The following is a 20,601-nucleotide window of genomic DNA, read 5'->3' as shown; positions in this document are numbered from 1 at the left end:
GACCCGGGAGAGCCACCGACCCGGGAGAGCCACCGACCCGGGAGAGCCACCCGACCCGGGAGAGCCACCGCCCCAGGGACCGGCTCGGTGGGGGCCGGGCGAGCACCGGGCTGTCTGAAAAGATCGCAGAGAGGTTCCGGCCGATACGATTCGAAATTCTTGGGAAAATTGGAGAAATATCAGGACTTGTCAGCTTTTATTGACAGGATTTATAAAATCCTCTCACATTTATTCTGACATGAATGTTCACACACGTTCTCCTCGCCAAGGGTTCCTTTTTTGTCCCCATTAGTGAGCGTTTTCTCTTCTGTTCTGTGTGGACGAGCAGACTTAAGTGCACGAAGACCGGGCAAACCGCACACCCTGCCATTACCGTCCCCGTTGCGAGTCAGGAACGCCGTCCCCTTGCACAGCGTGTGAAAATGACTGTTTACGGGGCGGCTGAAACACCGGGCACCACCTGGGTCTAGTCCTGGGCCCCCAAACCCCGGGACCTCGGAGGCCCCAGACTCCCGCACCCCAAACCTCCGGGAGCCCCGAGCCCCAGGGCCCTCTGGCCCCCAGAACCCGGGAACCCCGAACCTCTAGACCCCCAAGCCCCAGGGACCCCGAAACCCAGACCCCCAAACCCAGACCCCGGGACCCCGGACTCGCGAACCCCGGCCCAGGCGGGCGGCTGGGGGCCTGGAGCCGCGTCCAGAGACCCCCAGGGTGGCGGGCCTGGAGCCCCGCCCTTGTCCAGCCGGGTTTCGCCCCAGCGCCCCCGACACGGCGTCCCCCCCGCGCGCCCCCGACACGGCGTCCCCCCCGCGCGCCCCCGACACGGCGTCCCCCCCCCGCGCGCCCCCGACACGGCGTCCCCCTCCCCGCGCGCCCCCGACACGGCGCCCCCCCCGCGCGCCCCCGACACGGCGCCCCCCCCCCGCGCGCCCCCGACACGGCGTTCCCGACACGGCGTTCCCCCCCCGCGCGCCCCCGACACGGCGTCCTCCCCGCGCGCCCCCGACACGGCGTCCCCCCCCCCGCGCGCCCCCGACACGGCGTCCTCCCCGCGCGCCCCCGACACGGCGCCCCCCCCCCCGCGCGCCCCCGACACGGCGTCCCCCCCGCGCTCCCCCGACACGGCGTCCCCCCCCCCGCGCGCCCCCGACACGGCGTCCCCCTCCCCGCGCGCCCCCGACACGGAGTCCCCCCACCGCGCGCTCCCGACACGGCGCCCCCCCCCGCGCGCCCCCGACGTGCCCTCCTCCCCGCGCGCCTCCGACGCGCCCGTTCGCCCCCGCGCGCGCGCGCCCCCCGCTTACTAGGGCCGGCCTGGGCGGCGGACCTCCGGGCCGGGCGGGGGCGCTGTGCGACACGGACGGCAGGAATCACGGAAGTGACGTACTCCCAGAGCCAGGAAGTGACGTACATCTTGCGCCCGACGGCGGAAGTCCCGCTTGACAGCGGAAGTCCCGCCCGCCGAGCCAGAGCCCTCGTGCAACTCGCAGCCGGCATGGCGCACTACAACTTCAAGAAGATTACGGTGGTGCCGTCCGCCAAGGTAAGCGGCCCAGGGGGGCCTCCCCAGCTCTCGCCTTTCGCCTTGGCCGGGTCTCCGGGGATGGTCGGGGCCTGTAACTCTGGGACTGGGCGAGGGATCGCCTTCTGCCTGCCCGCCCGCACCGCCGGGCCCACGCCCTGGGCGCCGCCTTTCGGGATGAGGCCTCCCAGAGAGCTGGACCTTAGAGACCGGGAGCCCCAGAGACCAGGATCCACCCCGGGGACCGGGATCTCCCCCTGAGACTGCCGACCCCTAGATACTGGGGCCCCTAGAGACCAGGATCCTCCCCAGAGACCAGGGACCAGAGAACCGGGGACCTCTGGAGACTGACGGCCACCAGGGATCGGGATCCACCCCCAGGGACCCGGGTCCCCTCGAGATCGGGGCCTCCAATGACCAGAGACCGGGGGCCCCGGAGACCAGGCCGCACCCAGGGGCCGGGTCCGCCTGACACCAGAGCCCACCAGAGACTGGGGTACGGCCGAGACTGAGGCCCCCAGATCAGGGTTCCCTGCAGGAGCGCCGGGGATGACGAGACAGGTGCGTGGAGGGGGACCCCGACCTGCGAGGTAGGAAGGTCCCCGTGGTCGGTGACGAACTTTTCCGATTCTGGGCTCACCGTGGCCCCCTTTCTTCATTTCTTACTTTTCAAGTCATTCTCTTTCACTGATGGGTTTGGGAACGAAGTTCTTTTCAGGCAGGGCAGGGCCAGGCTAAATTTTTATAGCGTTGGTCGCTTTAGCAGGAGTGATTCCCAAAAGCATTGGATATTAGGACTTTTAAGAAGTCACGTTTTCGTGAGGTGAACGTTCGAGTCTGGTTGTAATCACGTGAGCGAAAGCATGACCTGGCGACGCGTGTTTTGCCGCGCGCGGGTGCTGGGTGCTGCAACGGGGATGTTGTATCCGCATCTCCTTTTCTTCAGGTCTCGACGCTGGAGCGAGCTTGTCAGGAACTCGTGTTCTACGTTCGTAACAGAATCGTTCCACCGCTCCTCTCCATCGTTTCTCACTTCCTGACAATCACTCTGGCTGTTGCTAGACTGTAGTATTTTTGAGCACAGGAATCATGTCTTATTTGTATTTTTGGTCCTCATGCTAATTTCTCGACCGTCTCTCAAGTTTGTTGCGAGGAATTTGCACAAAAAGATTGTGTTTTCTGGAATGGAGCTCTTTGGTTCATAAGAACTTTGTTCATGTGATTGACCCTCGCAGAGAACTTTAAAGTACACTGGTAGTTCACCATCCGTCTTCTGTTCTCCGCAGTAAGGTTTGCATTTCTAGAGAACAGACGAGTCTCCTTGTCTAAAAGGTGGGTGGTGGTAATCCCCTGGTAAATCACAGCAGGAAAGTGCGGGATTCAGTGCATTCTAGAAGTGGTTAGGTGAGTGTGGGTGTGCCAGGTACCATGGTTACAGAAATGCGTAAGATACAGTGTCTACCTTTCTGGAAGACGTTTTCTAGAGGGGTAAGTGGAAGTCCTTGTAACCACTCCAGAAATGCGACAGTTGTCGTGATCGAGGACATGGGCGGATTTGGGAGGACACAAGAGTGTGCTTAGCTCTGTGAGTGACAGTGTCAGGGAAACCTTAGGACGCAGGTAACTTTCAAACTGGCCCCTTACGGATGTAACCCCCCCTGGGTGGAGACATAAGCAGAGGGTGTCTCCGGCTGGGTGCGGAGGTGTGCACGTGTGGGCCTCTCACAGTGCAGTACCTGGCAGACGCTGGTGGCCACCTGTTTACAGCTCTCTGTCGCTGGACCCTGAGGAAGGGACAGTGTCTCCTTAATTTTATCTTCAGCGCCTGAGTGTCCCTATCATCCTTTGTGGGAGTTAGTAAAAGCGTTCAAGGGAAAGTCAAGTACTTGTGTGTGGTCAGGAAGGTGGGACTGGGGGAGCCTGGGGTGGATCCTTATCATAGAGAAGCACCAATATTTGCGCTGGGCGGAAATTATAAACAGTGGGTTTTAGTTTTACCTGTTACTTTATGTAGTTTCAAAGTCAAAGATACGTGTGTTGAAATTGAAGGATTGTTTCTTTTTCTTCAGTATTCTGATTTATGCTTAAATTATCTGACTACTTAAGTTTCAAAGGTTCTTAGGTATTTGGAAGTAAGATGGCATCAAGAAAGCACAGGGTAAAACTTATCTTTTACCTGCAGCCATTTGGTAAGTGTTTCTTAAAGGCCAGAAACTAAAAATGGACAAAGTTGTATATAAAAGATTGAGTTAGACAAAGGAAATTTTTGTAGCTTCAGATATGTAGTACTGTTAGATATTAGTGTTTTAAGATCTGGAATAAGTGGATGAAAAGTAGACATTTTTGGTATAATCGTATCTTATTTTCTTTAATTGCAGGACTTTATTGACCTGACATTATCGAAGACTCAACGAAAGACTCCAACAGTTATTCATAAACATTACCAAATTCATCGAATTAGACATTTTTACATGAGAAAAGTCAAATTTACTCAACAGAATTACCATGACAGACTCTCTCAAATTGTAACAGATTTTCCCAAATTGGACGTAAGTGACTCTGGGGACTGGTGTGGCATGTGTGGTTATGTAAACACGAGCCTCCAGAGAATCGGTGTGTGGCCACTTTGGCTTCTCATTTGACAGAAAGGGAAACAAACTGAGGGACTTGTCAGAGGCTACTCAGTAAGTTAGTTGACAACGTGGAACAGAACGTGGGTTTCAGGATTCCTTAATATTCTTTCTTTCCCCCAGCCCAGCCCCACCTAAGGAGGCCACCACTGTCTTCTCAGGCTTTCTTGTAACCTCTGGGGCCACATGTAGTGTGACAGCCATGGGTCATGAACTCTGATGTCGCTTGGGCCGTCTGGTGGCTCACGGGCTCGTCCAGTCCTCTCTTCCCTCTTTCCGATGCTTCGGTTTCCTCTGGGCTCAGCTTAGGTCAGTGGCTTAGGGTCCACTGTGATCTTGTTTCTTCGTCATCTGGTGACGGTCAGTTTGGCACTGACCGGTTTCCTTGCTGGCAAGACGAGATCCCGTGGGCAGCTTTGCCTTCTGCACTGAGCCGGAAAAGCTGAGCTCCTGCCTCTGCTGCAGTTTGTCTGTTTCTTCAGCCGTAGAAAAGCGAGAGCAGAAGCTGCTGGCAGCGTCTCTTAACAGAGTCTCGGGACGTTCCTGCGTCGGGTGACGTGGGTGCAGGGTTATGTGAGGTCGCGAAGAGTGGGGGATCAGCACTGCAGTCGTAGAGCCGGAATTCGCCACCGCCCCGGAATAGGCCTTGAGGGCAGGCGATGGCAGAGAGAAAAGGCCGGCTTACGTGACTGTACTTTCTTTTATATTTAAAATAGCAATAATGGCTGATGTTAAAAAATACAGTTAAAATAAAAGTCAGAAATGGCTGCTGGAGGTCAGGCGTCTGCCCTAGTGGAGCGAGATTAAGTTGTTGTTCACCGAGTGCTTGCTGTGTGTCAGGCACCATTGTGAGCTGCCGTGAGCACTAGGGATTTGGCAGCAGTGAAAGTTCCCATCCTCGTTCTAGTGGGGAGAAGAGCGAACGTGAACGTACACGATGTGTCAGATGAGGGAAGTGGAGCCGTGCAAGGGGGCAGGTATCTGTGCAGGGAGATGGTGCAGGGAGCTGGGGGTGAGGAGTTTAAAGTCTGAGGAATGGTGGGAATGGGCAGGCGCAGGAACGAGTTTCTGGCTAAATCCTGAGCAGTGGGTGCAGGTGGGGTGGGGCTCTGCTGCCACAGGGGACCGAGGACCTCTGCTGCCTGTGGCACCTGCCTCCCTCTGTCGCTTGTGGCTTCTCAGGACTGGTTGGCAGGTCTCTGGCCAGGAGAGGGGACGGGGAGGAGATGCCGAAGGCTTGTGGGGAGAGAGAAGGAAGTTACTCTCCAGGTGGTATTTGTCTGGGGGGTGTGAGGCTGTTGGGCCAAAATGACTGCTGTGTGTATTTTGTTGCAGGACATCCATCCATTCTATGCTGATTTGATGAATATTCTCTACGACAAGGATCATTACAAGTTGGCTCTAGGACAAATAAATATTGCCAAAAATCTAGTGGACAAGTAAGGTATTATTTTACTATAGTATCTTTGAAGTTTTTATCAAAAGTGGAAAAAAAACTTAATGTTTGTTATTTTTTTAAGTGTGGCTAAAGACTATGTGCGGCTTATGAAGTACGGCGACTCTCTGTACCGCTGTAAGCAGCTGAAGCGGGCTGCCCTGGGGCGCATGTGCACCGTGATTAAGAGACAGAAGCAGAGCCTGGAGTACCTGGAGCAAGGTGCAGCTCTCGGGGCGTTCCACCCAGATAGTTGGTCCTTGCTGAGGACCTACGCTTGACACTTGCATTACTGCTCTATCTCAGGGTTCTGTTGTTCCTAGCCTGACCTATAAGGAATCCTGATAAGCTAGTTATTGAAAAAAATGCCTAATACATATGGTTACGTATTAATGGCATGATTAAGAAAATTTATGTTTTTCCTATTTGATGGATAAGGCATAGATAAAAATCATGAAAAATTACTGAAAAATATATAAAGATACAATGGTTCATAGTTTTGCATGTTGACATTTTTCTTTTTTAAAAGCTTAGCAGGACAATTTATGAGTCAACATAGTAGGATTTTGTTGAAACAGTTACTTGCCCTCTTCCATGCATGTGTTTTTACACTGCAGAGGATTTCGACTCATTTGGTTTTGTTCTCCCTCCGTCTGCATCTTGCAAATACTTTTTAACCAAATTTACGGTACTTGATGCTTCGAGTGCTTTCCTGTGGGTCAGTTTGGGCTTCGTAGCCAGTGGTGCCCCCCGGGAGGTTTCTGCTGCAGATGGAGTGAATAAACAGAGCAGGCCCTGTGTAGCCAGAAAGTCCTGCACGCAGGCTTCAGAGGACCCTGCTCTGCAGATGTCACCTCAGTGAGAATCCTCTGGACGTGTTTTTGGCCCCACTTTTGTCTTCTTATCAAAATATCAGCTTGGACAAGGTCTAGGAATATGCTTCTTGGTATAGCCAAACCTGGGAAATACTATTGCATATACCGTGTATATACCATTAGTCTCTGCGACTGATCCTTTTTCTCATTAAATTATATTTTCCCCATCACTTTTGTATTATAAAACTTTGAGTGACATTAATATAATAGCCACAGGCTTGAAGTGTAACTAAGTTGAAGAGAAAATTTCAAGCAAATCTTACACTTGGAGTTTCTTAATTTTTCAATTCTAACTTTTCATAGTGCGTCAGCATTTATCCCGTTTGCCGACCATCGACCCAAATACGAGGACGCTGATTCTGTGCGGGTACCCAAACGTTGGGAAGTCCAGCTTCATCAACAAGGTTGGTCTGTCTCTCATTGTAAAGCGGGTGACCTGGCCGTCTTAGGTCACGGTGCTGCTGTGTTCGCACTTCGTGGCATTAGGGTGGCCGTGGTACACGTGGCCTGACCCGGCAGCACACCTGCCTTCCTCTCAGGGAGGGTTGGCTCTTTGTCTGAACCTCCGTTCATGTTGCTCTCAGAGAACCATTGCTTTTGGTTCTTGGACATGTGAGTGCTTTTTTGTTGACACATGGGTGTCGTGGGGTTGTTGACAGCCTGTCCTGGTGGTGGCTGTGCCAGGGAGCTCCGTGGCAGATGTCACTTGCTGAGCTGGGCCTCCAGCTGCCCTCGGGGATGTGTGGCCTCAGCCGCTGTGTCACCTTCCACGTGAGCCACGTGGTCCACATAGGGGTGAGTTACTGAGTCTTTATGTGGGTGAGTTTATTAATTAGGATTCACGAGTGACATTTAGGGGACTCGGTATTTCGGTGCTTCAGAACGATCTGGCTGAGCTCAAGGGGCTTGAGGAGAGGAGAGGCAGCGCTTGAAATGTGGATTTACCGCCAGCAGCAGCTCCCCTGTTGAGAAAGCTGTCAGATGTCACCGCTGACTTGGTTCCCAGAGCACTTTTGCTCTGCAGCAGATTTGTAGGTTTCATTTTATTCACAAGTTGCCAGGACGAGGTGACAAGCACAGCTCTGCAGGGTCTTCCCTGGTGGTTCTGATGCCTGTCGGTGCTGAACCTGCGCAGCAGCCAGTGCTTTGTGTCTGGTACGGTGGCCAATGGCTCAGGTAGCTCTTAAAATGTAGTTTAATTAAACAAAATGAAAGACTCAGCTCCTTAGTCACAAGCCACCTAGCGGGAGGTTGTTAGCAGGGGGGCTGTGGACCCTGCTTGGACAGTGCAGACGGAGGTTCCATTGTCACTGCTCTGCCGGGCAGCGCGGGGTAGGGGGCAGGAGCGGGGTGTGACGGGAGGCGGTGGCCGCCTCTGGACACCGGGCCCTCCTCACCGTCCTCCTGCCGGAGTCGCGGCCCCCTGGTGACAGGCTGTTCATTTGTCGAAGTTGGTAACTGCTGCCTCATGCAGTTTAATTGTGTGAGGTTTCTTTTGTGTTTTTTTTTTTTTTTTAAACAAAAATTAGCCTTGCTGACATGTAGGTGCCATGTTTGCATGGAGAGGCAGTGAGGTGCAGAGCCCGTGTGACGTGCAGGTCTACTGCTCTGTTCCAGGTGACGAGAGCGGACGTGGACGTCCAGCCCTACGCCTTCACCACCAAGGCCCTGTTTGTCGGGCACATGGATTACAAGTACCTGCGCTGGCAGGTGAGTCCGGGCCGTGAGCAGGACGAGCATCTCGGCGTGCTGTTAATGGAATTCGATTTTGATAATCTCTAAAGAACTGTAGTTTTGTGCATTTCATGCTGTACGTGGCAAAGAGTCGGCTGTGCGCAGCGTCCTCTACGGAGGATTCTGAGGAGGGGAAGGTAGATTCCCTGAGGTCACCCATAACTTGCAATTTCTCCATCACCGTAAAGGAGACTCGTCTGAGCTTTGGGGCTCTGTAGAGGCAGTTCCCATTTCTCTGGTGCAGTTCGGGGGGACCCCCAGCTGCTAGGGCAGGTTTCTGCATTATGTCAGCGTGAGAAAGAGCATGTGCTTTTCTCTCTGTGCCGTGTTTATTTGGTCATGTTCCATTTGGGAGACCTACATTGTATTCACAGGTTTTGTTAGGTGTGGTTTGGGTCTGGGCAAATACTTCTGGGAGACACTGGACGGGGCGTAGCGGGTGAGTGTGCTCTGGGCAACGAGTCTGGTCTTTAGGTTGTCGACACCCCGGGGATTTTGGATCACCCTCTGGAGGATCGGAACACCATTGAGATGCAGGCCATCACAGCCCTGGCCCACCTCCGCGCCGCGGTCCTGTACGTGATGGATTTGTCCGAGCAGTGCGGGCACGGGCTGAGAGAGCAGCTGGAACTCTTCCAGAACATCAGACCTCTCTTCGTCAACAAGGTGAGTGTGGCGACTCTCACTTCACTTTGTATCCTGTAGCATGAGAGTAATAATTTCATTATTCTTCTTCCTTGTCCAGCCTCTTATAATTGTAGCAAACAAATGTGATGTGAAGAGAATAGCTGAACTTTCCGAAGATGATCAGGTATGTCGCCCTGGCATTTTGCATATTTCTTCCTTAGCAATTCTGAGTGTCATCTCAGACGGCCAAAGTTTAGAAGAAGGAATTTTAGTAGTGCTAGTCCAGTATTTAATTTTACAGTTGAGATAATAACCTCAGTGGTGTGGTGACAGGACGTTATACAAACCTAGTTAGTGTCAAACTGAAACGCAGGTTTCTTGGCTGCTGCTCTATTTTGTTTTGGAGACAGTCTGGCTCTGTTGCCCTGGCTGGAGTGCTGTGGCGTCAGCCTCGCTCACGGCAACCTCAGCCTCCTGAGTAGCTGGGACTGCAGGTGGGCACCACCACGCCCAGCTAATTTTTTCTATTTTTAGGAGAGACGGGGTCTCGCTCTTGCTCAGGGTGGTCTTGAACTCCTGACCTCGAGTGATCCTCCCGCCTTGGCCTGTGTTTCTGTGCTCACAGGCTCTCTGTTACTCTCACGCACTCTGGCGCTCTCCCTCCGTTAGTTTTTCCTGAAAATGTGGTGGTTTACTCATTGTTCTGACTTTGTGAGGGGCTTCTTGTTGGCCATCGTGCTGACTTCACACTGTCACCTCCTTGTAGTTTCTTAATCGCAGAAGAATATACAGAAAAATAACTTTTTAGGAGATTTTTGTTCTTCAAGACTTACAAAAACAAGTCAGAGAGGTTGAACAACTAGCATTTGCAGAACAGAACAACTTGTTCCACAGGGAACTGGAAATAATGGTGCCTCTGTGGTTTCTCCTCTGTGTTTCCAGAGAGTCTTCGTAGATCTGCAGGCGGAAGGCTTCCCTGTGATAGAGACCAGCACCCTGACGGAGGAGGGTGTTGTTCAGGTGAAGACGGAGGTAGGTCAGTGCTTGCTTGAACCAGGTCCCAGGCTTTTTGCCGACTCTCTCTTGTTGTGGAGTAGTCCGTCACAGGGAGAAGAGTTTTCCTTGTAGGTGTTTCTAACACTGGGGCACTGATGTAGCTGGACAGGTGTTGTTTCTAGGTGTTTCTATCATGGCAGCTGGACAGGTGTCGTGCACCAGGGGTGGACTGAGACTCGGGACCTCTCGTGCCCACCCCACGAGGGGAGGGTGGACTTGAGGGGATGCTTTGCGATTCCCACCCTAGACGATTTTACCCTAAAATGACTGCTATGTCTTTTGACCTTTTAGTATTTCCAAAGCACCTACAGTAAAAAGTACTTTTATGGAACCTGTTCAGAAGTGGAAGGGAAAAAGTGACCTAAAGCAAAGACAGCTTCGGGGAGGCAGTGCCCTGTTAGATTTCACAGGCCTTCCCAATTACTTTCTACATCATTGTGTCCTTTTTATCTGCCATGAAAGGGACACGTCTGCCTCTCTGGTTTTAGTCAGGGATCCGCTGCCCGAGCTGCTGTCCTGAGGGGCCGTGTCGCCCCTAGTCCAGGCAGGGCGCGTGGAGGGCACCGTGGGTCCGTGCGGAGGGGCCTGCTCTGCGGGAGGGTGCTGGGGTGGCCTTCTGGGGGCTGCGTCAGTACTCAGCCTCCCCCGGAGAGAGGCGGAGCCTCTTCCTTCTGAGAGGAGCGCGGTCTGCAGCCGCTGTAGTTACCTGCAGAGGGGAGTGGGCAGGAGTCCCCGGCCGTCACCTGTGGGTGAGAGGGGCCCGTTAGGGTCCTCCTGGGAGCGTGTGGCAGAGGCTGCGGCCGGGTGGCTGCATGAGCTGTGCCTTGTTTTACGTTATTAGGCCTGCGACAGGCTTTTGGCTCATCGGGTGGAGACCAAGCTGAAGGGCAAGAAGGTGAATGAGGTGCTGAACAGGCTGCACCTGGCCGTCCCCAGCAGGAGGGACCACAAGGTGAGCGGCCTGCGCGAGCGCCCTGGCCACGCTGCGCACCTGCAGTGGGCGCCGTCCGCTGCCTTTCCCGGGGTCACGGGTCGCGTCCCCATGTGCCCATGGAGTTTGTGCGTGGGCTTTGGTCTGTCGCGCGCACACGCGGTGAAGAATCGAGGAGGGAGGAAAAAGTGCCTCGGAAACCCGCTCTGGCTCCGCGGAGGCTCCTACCACCGTCCTTCCGTCCCGTTTCTCTTCCCAGAAGTGTTTTCCGTACAGAAGCGTGTTTTTAAAGACGTTTAAAAACATAGATGGAAGTGTTTTATTATTCTTGTAAAATTTCCATTCTATTGGCGTGGCGGACAGTGCTGGCTCATCTTCACGCGTGTGTCCTAGTAGCTGGAAGATGCTTCTGTTGTCGTGGGTTTCTTTAGTGACCAGTGCAGCTGAGCCGTTTTATGTGCCTTTCATTTCATCAGACGGTTTACCAATTTCTTGTTGATTTATAATTTTTATATTAAGAAAATTGAAGGCCGGGCGCGGTGGCTCACGCCTGTAATCCTAACACTCTGGGAGGCCGAGGCGGGTGGATCGTTCAAGGTCAGGAGTTCGAGACCAGCCTGAGTAACAGCGAGACCCCGTCTCTACTAAAAATAGAAAAAAATTATCTGGCCAACTAAAATATATATATAAAAAAAAAAATTAGCCAGGCATGGTGGCGCATGCCTGTAGTCCCAGCTACCCGGGAGGCTGAGGCAGTAGGATCGCTTAAGCCCAGGAGTTTGAGGTTGCTGTGAGCTAGGCCGACGCCACGGCACTCAATCTAGCCAGGGCAACAAAGCAACACTGTGTCTCCAAAAAAAAAAAAAAAAAAGAAGAAAATTGGATTTTTGTCACTTGCCTTTTGGGTTTTTGTATTTGTTTCAACTTCAAAGAACTTAGTTTAGAATGGTTAACATATATTAATATTTTCTCTATGGCTGCTGGGTTTGTGTCAGGCCGACAAAGGCCTAGAGTCCATTCCGAATGTGTTTTAAAAGTATGTTTTTCTTCTGTACTTTCACATTTTTTACTCATGTAATTGGTCTGGGTATGCTTTTATATTTTTCTGGCAGAGAGTTTGCTTCTAGTTTTTCATTTTCTTCAGTTTGTTTCTCACTTAGGTGTTTCACACAAATGTTTCTGATAATATCTTCCCAGGAGAGGCCTCCCTTCATCCCAGAAGGAGTGGTGGCACGCAGGAAGAGAATGGAAGTTGGGGAGCCGAAGAGGAAACGGGTGCGTTGCTGAACCACTGACCCTGGCTCTGCTGTGGGGGCAGAGGCTGCACGTGTACAGGGTGGGGTGGGGGCATCGGGCAGGAGCCACTGTCAGGCCCTGGGCACAGCGGTGGGTGCCCAGACGTCCCTCCCGCTCCGAGGGAAGGTCAGCGAGTGGGGTGGACAGTGCACCACTGTCAGAGCAGTTTCCCTGCAGAGGTGGCAGGTGGCCCCCCAGGCATGGAAGGGACTGGGGAAGAGAGTGCTTCCTGGGGACAAGCAGGGGCGCAGCGCGTCTGACCAGGGAGGTGAAATGGAGCCGCGATGGTTTCTTTCCCACTGCAGGAACGAGATCTGGAGCTGGAAATGGGAGACGATTATGTTTTGGATCTTCAAAGTAAGGCTGGGGCAGCTGTCTCCATGCAGAGCCGTCACATGTGACGGGTTTCAGAAAGGGAGGGAAGGGCTGTAATGAATAGAAGCCTCACAGTGTATTTGTAAACTTTCCGTAGGGCTTTGGTAGGTTTTTTTCTTTTTGAGTTGAGAGGATTATTTTTGCAGCTTTCCTGGCATGTAAGCATTGAGCGAGGTTGATGTTGTTAGTAACTTACGGAGTATTTGGCTGGTCGCAGTGGCTTGCACCTGTGTTCCCAGCTGTCGGGGAGGCTGAGGCGGGAGGATTGCTTGAGCTCAGGAGTTGGCGACCAGCCTGAGCAAGAGCGAGACCCCATCTCTAGTAAAACTGGAAAAATTAACTGGGCGTGGTGATGCACACCTGTAGTCCCAGGTACTCGGGAGGCTGAGGCAGAGGTTGCTGTGAGCTAGGCTAACGCCACGGCACTCTAGCTGGGGTGACAGAGTGAGACTGTCTCAAAAAATAAACAAATAAATAAAATAACATATGGAGTGTTGAGTATTGATGCTTGGTGTGACTTTACGTAAGTCATAACTGATTTGGGGCACATTGTACTTGAAGATGTTAAAAATTATAGTAAGTATAACTTTTTTTTTTAAATCTAGAATACTGGGATTTAATGAACTCTTCTGAAAAATACGACAAGATACCAGAGATTTGGGAAGGCCACAATGTAGCTGATTATATTGATCCAGCCATTATGAAGGTTTGTGTCGCTTTTTAACGCTTTTTAAATTGTGTGTTTTCGTTTTTTAATGTTTCTCCTGGAAGGCGAGGCCCGGCGGGCTGCCCTGCAGCTGCGCCCTCGTTCCCCTGCGCCTCGGCTCCATGCGACACCCTCCCCAGCCCGCGGCTCTGACAGGTCTGGCCCTGCCTCCTGCCGCCTCTGCTCGGTGGCTGATGTCTCCCTCTCGCCTCAGACCCCGCCCTGCTTGCTGTTTCTTGGCATATAAGTGTCAGTTTGTGTCTTAAGAACAAGCACTTGCTCACACCCTGTGCCCTCCTTCAGCTGCTGTCCTGTCTTGCGCTCCCCAGTCGAGTGCTTTGGCACAATGCTGTGTGGAGTGTTTCCCGGCTGCGTGTCCTTCCTTGGTGCCCTTCCCGTTTTCAGTCTCGTCTCTATGACCCCCCACACCCGCGTCTTCTCGAGGTTGGGCTGGCGGCAGCGTCCTGGTTCCCTCAGGCCCTGCGGAGTGGCTATCAGCCTGGGCCACCCTTGCGCCCCTGCTCTGTCATCCGATTCTAAGTGTGCTTGTCCCCCGGCGTCCGGCCACCGCCCTCCCTGCCCTCACTGCCCTCGCTGCCTGCCAGTGTCTGCCCTTCCCACTCTGCCCTCCACGCCCCCGGCTGAGCAGTCCCGGGGCTCCCCTTCCTGCAGCTCTGGCTGTGCCCGTGCATTCCCCCAAGTCCTGCTGCAGGCGGCCTCCTGGGGCCTGGTCCCCCCTCCCGGCCTCACCTAACACGCAGGCCTGTCGGGCTCCTGTCTCGGTTGGTTTGTTAGGGTTCGATATACATGCACATACGATACATTTTCATTTTTGCCTTATTTGTGTCCAGTGTGGGTTGTGTTTGGGGTGATATTAGAATAGTGTTCAAATTCAGGCTCTCGCAGAACTGAGTTTACCTCGTGCATCTGCTGAGAGCACCAGGGAATGAGAGAGTTGCCTCTGCGGGTTTTCAGCCTCTGAGTTTGTTTTAAGAAGAGAAGGAAGCGGCTCGGAGCAGTTACCGCCCAGCCGCCGCTGGCTCCACGTGGTCTCGTTCCTCAGCAGGCGCTGAGAGGAGCTCTGCACACGGGGCCCAGCTGGGACTGGACCGTGGCCCCCTTGTCCCCCCTCAGAGGCTTGTCACACACACTGCCGTGCACACCTGCTCAGGGGCTTTTCACTGTTAATTTTGTTTAATTACAACTCTATTTTTAAAGAAACTGGAAGAGTTAGAAAAAGAAGAAGAACTAAGAACGGCTGCTGGAGAGTACGGCAGTGAGTCAGAGAGTGAGGATGAGGAGACGGTGGAGATCAGGCAGCTGGCAAAGCAAATCAGAGAGAAGAAGAAGCTGAAAATTCTGGAATCCAAAGAGAAAAATACACAGGGACCCAGGATGCCTCGAACCGCTAAGAAGGCAAGTTGTGTGTCTTTCCGGAGAGGTGTGGCCTGTGTTCTTGCAGATTGGATTCTTGTATGATCATTGCTGAATACAACTTTGCTGCCCACGTCTGGGCACGAGGTTGCACAGACTTTGTTTTATTGGGGTATATTGACTTGCAGGATTGTTTGAGTCTTGATCTTTTATATTCTGATTATTGTGCCTTTTCTCGGTGATTTTCAGCTTCGAGTTTAGGACTATTACAGATCAAATCATTTTGTAGTTGTACACATTAAAATTGTAACTTACGATTCATAGCTGTTGGTTAAGGCCAGGCATAGTAGCTCATGCCTGTAATCCCAGCACTTGAGGAGGCCGAGGCGGGAGGATTGCTTCAGCCCAGGAGCTTGAGGTTGCAGTGAGCTGTGATGACATAGCTGCACTCTGGTTCAGGCGACAGAATGAGACCCTGTCTCCAAATAAATAAAGCTATTCGTTAGCATTTTCTTACTCCTTAGTTTCTGTATGAATCAGGATTCTTGCCTTCTGCAGTTTACCGAGCCCCAGCCCCGTCTGACCAGACTCAAAAGGCCATTTCTTGGCTCCTGAGACTGGTGGGAGGAGAATGGTCCTCGGGCACCACTGTCCCCTACTCAGTGCTCTTGGGGGGAGGCGGGTCAGGCCCAGGTCACGTGCCCACCCCTGTGGCCACGGCAGGGTCCTTGGATAGCCCCCCAGACCACAGGAGGTGGGCGGGGAGGAAGGGACAGTCCCCAGGAGAGAGGAGGGCGGACAGGGCGGTCAGAACGTAGCAGGACAGGAAAGAAACAGCTTGACCTGAGAGACACTCTTGGTTTACAGTCCTGTGTTTGAAGATAGCTTCACATGTTGGCAAAGCACTGGGTGCAGCAGCCTTGGACACTCGCCTGCTTCTGCCTGTGGTACCCGGCAGTCACTGGGCAGAGAGGGGTTGGCGGCTGGGTATGTCCCAGGACGCACCCGTGTGGCGCGGTGTGGTGCTCGCCTGGCTCCGGGTCGTGGTGAGGAGCACAGGAGCACGGAGCGCATGTCCGTCTTCACAGCAGAGGCTGCCCGGCGAGCATGGGCAGCTTTCACTGGGTTCACTGTGCCCCTCAAGCAACACGGACGTGAGCCCACGTAAAACTGACGGCTGCTTTCTGTCTGGGGAGACCGGGTCTTGCTCTGTCACCAGGCTGGTCTCAAATGCTGGCCTCAGGCGATCGTCCTGCCTCAGCCTCCCAGAGTGCAGGGGTCACAGGACGAGACTCCAGGACAGGTCAGAAATTGCAACTTATGAAAGAAGCGTATTGTAGATTGTTGTAATAGATATATTTTCCCTTGAAACTTTTAAAAATAACACTTTATCAAACTAGTTATATTTAAAACAATTGTCTTTGTTTTGCTTGCCAGGTTCAGCGGACAGTTCTGGAGAACGAGATGCGCAGTCTGGGGGTTGACATGGACGGCAAGGACAACGTGAGTGTCCCGGGCCCGTGTGGGTGGGCGCAGCGGCCTCAACCAACGTGGGGCCTTTTAAAGCAACGAGGACTCTCGGTGTCTCTCCTGAGGACTCTTGTTGGCACGGGGTCTGGTGTGGGGTGGTGGGTCGGCCACTGGGGCGTCAGGCACAGGGCCCCAGTTTGCTCTCGGGATGGGTTGGGTTTTGTCCTGTGTCCGCGCTGCCAGTACAGGGTGGTGGTGCCTTCAGACGTGTGTACGCGTGTGGCTTCCGACACTGTCTGTGGACTGCTGGGCTCAGCGCCCTTCCAGGTGGCGGTGGTGTCCTTGTTTTACAGACAAGGTGACCAAGGGTGAGCCCACTTATGCGACCCACCCACAGCCCCATTGCCAGCATGAGGCTGAGCTATGACGTGGCCGGGCTGTGACGTGCAGTCTGCGTGACTTTGCGTGCCCTCAGAGTTGGGCTTTCTGTCTGACTGTTGTCACTTTGTGTTCAGATGACAGCCCCAAGGGAAGGGAGTAGGTGGTTCTTCACGTTTGAAGGATGAACTGATGCCACACTAATGACCCTTTTTGAGAGGGGAGTTCTATGTATTTTTAAGTGGAGTTAAAATCATTATTGCATAAAGCAGCTTGTGTTAAGTGAAGAGTATTTGACCAGTAATTATTGTGAAGGTAACTATTTTGAAGATCTTCAGCTGGTTTTTGTGCTAACGGCTCTGAAGACTCCTGGGGTACTTTGGTGTCTGTCCCTGAGCTGAGGCCAGGCTGGTCCCGGGCACCGACATGGCTTCTCTGCTTTCCAGGCCCACTACGCGGTCCAGGCGAGGAGGTCTCGGAGCGTCACCCGCAAGAGGAAGCGGGAAGACTCTGTCCCACCCTCTTCCGTGGCCCGGAGTCGGAGCTGCTCCCGAACCCCACGGGATGTTTCTGGGCTTCGCGATGTGAAGGTTAGTCTTTGATGCACAACGTAAATAACAATGGTCTTTACTTACTGTTCACTCGGTGAGGGCTTGGGGCAGACGCCAGTAGGTGTCCTTTGGAGGAGCCGGAGCTACAGGTACAGCTTCGACGTGTGCCGTGGCCCTAGTTAGGCGGCATCCTCAGAGGCCAGCCTGGGCCAGGGTGCGGCTAGAGGCCCTGGGCGTGGTCTAGGTGGGCCGCTCCCTGATGCTTTCCTTTCTCGGAGCGTGGACGGCAGCGTTGTCTATGGCACCAGCAGTCTGAGCTCAGGGCCCAGCTCAGACTGGGCCGATCATCTGGTGATCCTGCTTTTCACATTGTGGGAACTTTTTTTACCCCAAATGATAGCTGGGCCACTTTTCTATCATTTGCAGTATCTTGGCAGACTTTGGATGTACACAGTCTCTTTCACTACAGTGTCTTTCTGTTAAACTAAAAGCATTCAGTTTCAGCATTTTAAATGTTCAGGCAGAGGAGAAACTGTTCATAAACCGGGCGCCTGCGTTTCTCCTTGCGCCATCGCTACCTGGAAACCGGGGCGTGGCAGCTGCGTCGCTGCGTGTCAGTCCTGAGTCTCGGTGTCTGAGTTTGTTAAGAGGTGGTCAGAACAGACGGCTCTGGCCTTCTAGGTCCAGAGCTTGTCCTGGACGGTGACCCGAGTCTGGCCTGTGCACAGCAGCACTCGCCGAGCTCCTGCCGGCAGGGGCCCGAGGGGGCCATGAGCACGACCAGATGCCGCCAGTGACTGGGGTACCGCGCGGAGGTCTGGCTGTCGGTAATCACGGCACTTTATGTCTCCCTGCCTGCGCAGATGGTGAAGAAGGCCAAGACCATGATGAAGAAAGCGCAGAGGAAGATGAACCGCCTGGGGCGCAAGGGGGAGGCCGACAGGCACGTGTTTGACATGAAGCCCAAGCACTTGCTCTCCGGGAAGAGGAAAGCTGGCAAGAAGGACAGGCGGTAGTGTCCCCCCTCCTGTCTCGGTCTGGCCTGGTGTTGCCTAACGTTGGGGCTGTGACCTGTGAGCTGGAAACACAGTGTAACTGAAGCACTTGTTGCTGTGCTGAAAACCGGTTAGCCCTATAGATGTGGGGAGTTTTTGTCACTGCATAGTATTACAGGTAGTTTGGTAGACGGTGATTCTGCATTCGGTGGAGTATTGATGGCTTCAGATTTGCAGAGGTGGAATGATTTATTGGGATGAGTGACTTGTTTTTGATGGAGAAGACCTCAGTTTTCTCCAAAGAGGGAGCTGTGGTTCATCACACACGAACGGCCCTCTGTGAAGAGCGCGTCTCCACGGCGGATGTGGGCGGGAGGCTGCCGGCGTGGCAGTGTGTCAGCCCCATGTTTAAAATACTCTATTAAATTATTTTCTAGTCTTTTTGTGTGTGTCTTACTGTAATCTATCTTTATTATATCCAAAATAAACCTCCAGAAGAAAGCTTTGATTTATTTGGCTCTTTTTTTTTTTGGTTTACTTACAAATCTGTGGATTTGGCCAAATGAAAAAAAATACATTTCTTTTTTATCTTTAAAGCAAAAATACCGGAATAAAATGTGGCCTAAGGCATTACAGCAGTTACAGGTGGACATGTTTCAGTGGTCCGGTACTGAAAACTGCACGTTCAGTAGCACAAAAACCACCACAAAAGCACCTCCTGGGAGCCTGTTTTAAATCACTTTAAATGGATGAAGTTGTGAAGTGCATGTAAACTCACCCCCCCCCCCAGTGTGACGTCACAGACGCACAAGCCGGAATATCAAAGGCCCAACGTGTCACTGCTTGACTTGGAACAGCACTGTTGGAACCACTTTGTAGCAACATAGGCAAACACAGGTAAAAACAGAGACTGGCTTAGCAGGTCCCCTCCGCTGCCACCTGGAGCACTGTCAAAGCACACTGCCTGTGCCTGTCTCCTGTCCCTTGGCACATAATTCAAGGCTTTTCTTTTTGCACATAAATGTGTTTACAATACAGTGTTGCATTTTGGGGACATAAAGTAAAATTTTCACATGTATGTTAACAGATAGATACATGTATATGTGAAAATGTTCATCTATGTATATGTGCCAGAAAGGGTTCCATTAAGGGTGCTCAAACCCAGGTGATGTCAGGGAAGGTGGCAGAATAGGGAGTTCCAGGAATCCGTCTCCCCACCTGGACGACAGCTGATAGCATCTGCGGATAGGACCTACTTTGGAACTTGAGTCTATTCAGAGACTTTCCACTTACAGATCGAGGATGGGCCGGTAAATTTCAGTGAACTCCAGCCCTTGGCGACAGTGGTGCCTACCCGTCCCTCAGCTCCCAGCCCCGTGACATGCACCCGCATTTAGGAGCTGCTGTGGGAGGTAGAGGAAGCGCGAAGGACCTCGTCCTTCCAGCCTGGGGACGAGTGTGCTGACGGGAGGTGCAGACGGAGGCACTGTGGCTGCCAACCCCCCTCAGCTGAACAGGCTGAAGGGAACACAAAGGGCCGAGGCCTTTCGGTTGGTTTTTCCCATGTATTTTTCCTTTTTTCCCCACTGGAGGCCAGAGATACAATAACGAGGATTTTCGAAAGCAGTTGCATGTTCAGGTAAATTTAGAAAGTCAGTGCACATTTCCAGGGCAGGGCACATGCTCAGCAGAGACCTGAGAAGACCTGGAGTTGAGCGTCATACTGATCTCTGGCACAGACGCTAAAACAGTAAAACCAAACTAGCAAATGCTGGGGAAGAGAGGAATATGATTTCCAGAGTCACCACATAAAATTCAAATGAGTTTGTAACAAAAATTGATAAGACTAACAAAGAAATAGGAAGGCCTGGCCCATTAAAGGAAAACTATGTTGAGAGAAACTGTCCCTAACAAAGATCCAGTGGCAAACTTAGTAGTACAGACTTTAAAATGGCTTAAACGTGCTCAAAATGCCGACGGAGGACATGTGCACACTGAGGACCAGGGTGTGTACGCTGGGGACCAGAGTCTGCACACTGAGGGTGAGGGGCCAAGACCCCCCAGGTTGTCTCCTGGGGTACAATCAACTCCCCATCAGCCCTCACTGATGCTCACCCGGGTGTCCCAGGGCAGAAGTTAGTCTACATCCTTTCCACACCCCTGGGTGTCAGTCCTTTTATTTCTGGTTTTAATTTGCAATTACTCAGTGATCTGTGAGTTTAAGCTCCTTTGATGTTGAATGCCCAGCTGAATTTTAATAGACTTTACTCTTTTAGGCCATTCAGGTTCACAGCAAAACTGAGGGAAGGCAGAGTCCCCTACGCCCCGCCCCACACCACTGCCCCAGCAGAGGGGGCGTGTGTCACATCAGTACCACATGGGCACTCACTCTTGGGTACTCTGCAGGTTTGGACAAACCCCCGACAACACATACACACCCTCGTGCCGTCACACTGAGCAGTTTCATGGCCCTAAAATCCTACCTGTGCGTCCCTCCTCTCCCGAGCCCTCACCTTTCTCCTGTTCCAGTTTTCCCTTCAGCATGTCACAGCCAAGGTCCTACACTGCAGCCTTCGGTGGCTTCTTTCACCCCGAGACGTTTGCTCCATTTCTGCCGTGGCCGACAGCCTTTCTTTTTGGCGAGGA

The 20,601-nt window shown here is 52.9% G+C and overlaps 1 protein-coding gene across 2 annotated transcripts; it reads left to right on the top strand.

The window, feature by feature from the left end:
• The first annotated feature begins 1,433 nt into the window (after window positions 1-1,433).
• On the top strand, window positions 1,434-18,394 carry GTPBP4 (GTP binding protein 4). Of its 2 annotated transcripts, XM_045530964.1 has the most exons (17): window positions 1,434-1,543; window positions 3,901-4,071; window positions 5,488-5,591; window positions 5,673-5,809; window positions 6,766-6,866; window positions 8,080-8,172; window positions 8,671-8,862; window positions 8,942-9,007; window positions 9,766-9,855; window positions 10,721-10,831; window positions 12,008-12,085; window positions 12,412-12,463; window positions 13,087-13,187; window positions 14,406-14,603; window positions 15,999-16,064; window positions 16,856-16,999; window positions 17,824-18,394. In XM_045530964.1, the coding sequence occupies exons 1-17, from the start codon at window positions 1,496-1,498 to the stop codon at window positions 17,974-17,976; spliced, it is 1,905 nt and encodes a 634-aa protein (XP_045386920.1). In that variant the 5' UTR covers window positions 1,434-1,495; the 3' UTR covers window positions 17,977-18,394. The 2 variants fall into 2 exon arrangements, with proteins under 2 accessions (XP_045386920.1, XP_045386921.1); XM_045530965.1 differs by lacking the exons at window positions 1,434-1,543; window positions 3,901-4,071 and having other exon boundaries at window positions 5,524-5,596.
• The last annotated feature ends 2,207 nt before the right edge of the window (window positions 18,395-20,601 follow it).

The sequence above is a fragment of the Lemur catta genome, chromosome 18, assembly GCF_020740605.2.
Source record: "Lemur catta isolate mLemCat1 chromosome 18, mLemCat1.pri, whole genome shotgun sequence".
Classification (NCBI taxonomy): Eukaryota; Metazoa; Chordata; class Mammalia; order Primates; family Lemuridae; genus Lemur; species Lemur catta.
Note: the sequence above shows the minus strand (reverse complement) of the source record. Positions and strands in the feature narration are given on the sequence as shown.

Bases quoted from the DNA above. Each gene is read 5' to 3' on its own strand.
- GTPBP4 (XM_045530964.1), top strand. From the start codon at position 1,496: ATGGCGCACTACAACTTCAAGAAGATTACGGTGGTGCCGTCCGCCAAG. The intron at 8,863-8,941 runs GTGAGTGTGGCG...TTCCTTGTCCAG, and splicing joins GACCTCTCTTCGTCAACAAG to CCTCTTATAATTGTAGCAAA. The intron at 17,000-17,823 runs GTTAGTCTTTGA...CTGCCTGCGCAG, and splicing joins CTGGGCTTCGCGATGTGAAG to ATGGTGAAGAAGGCCAAGAC.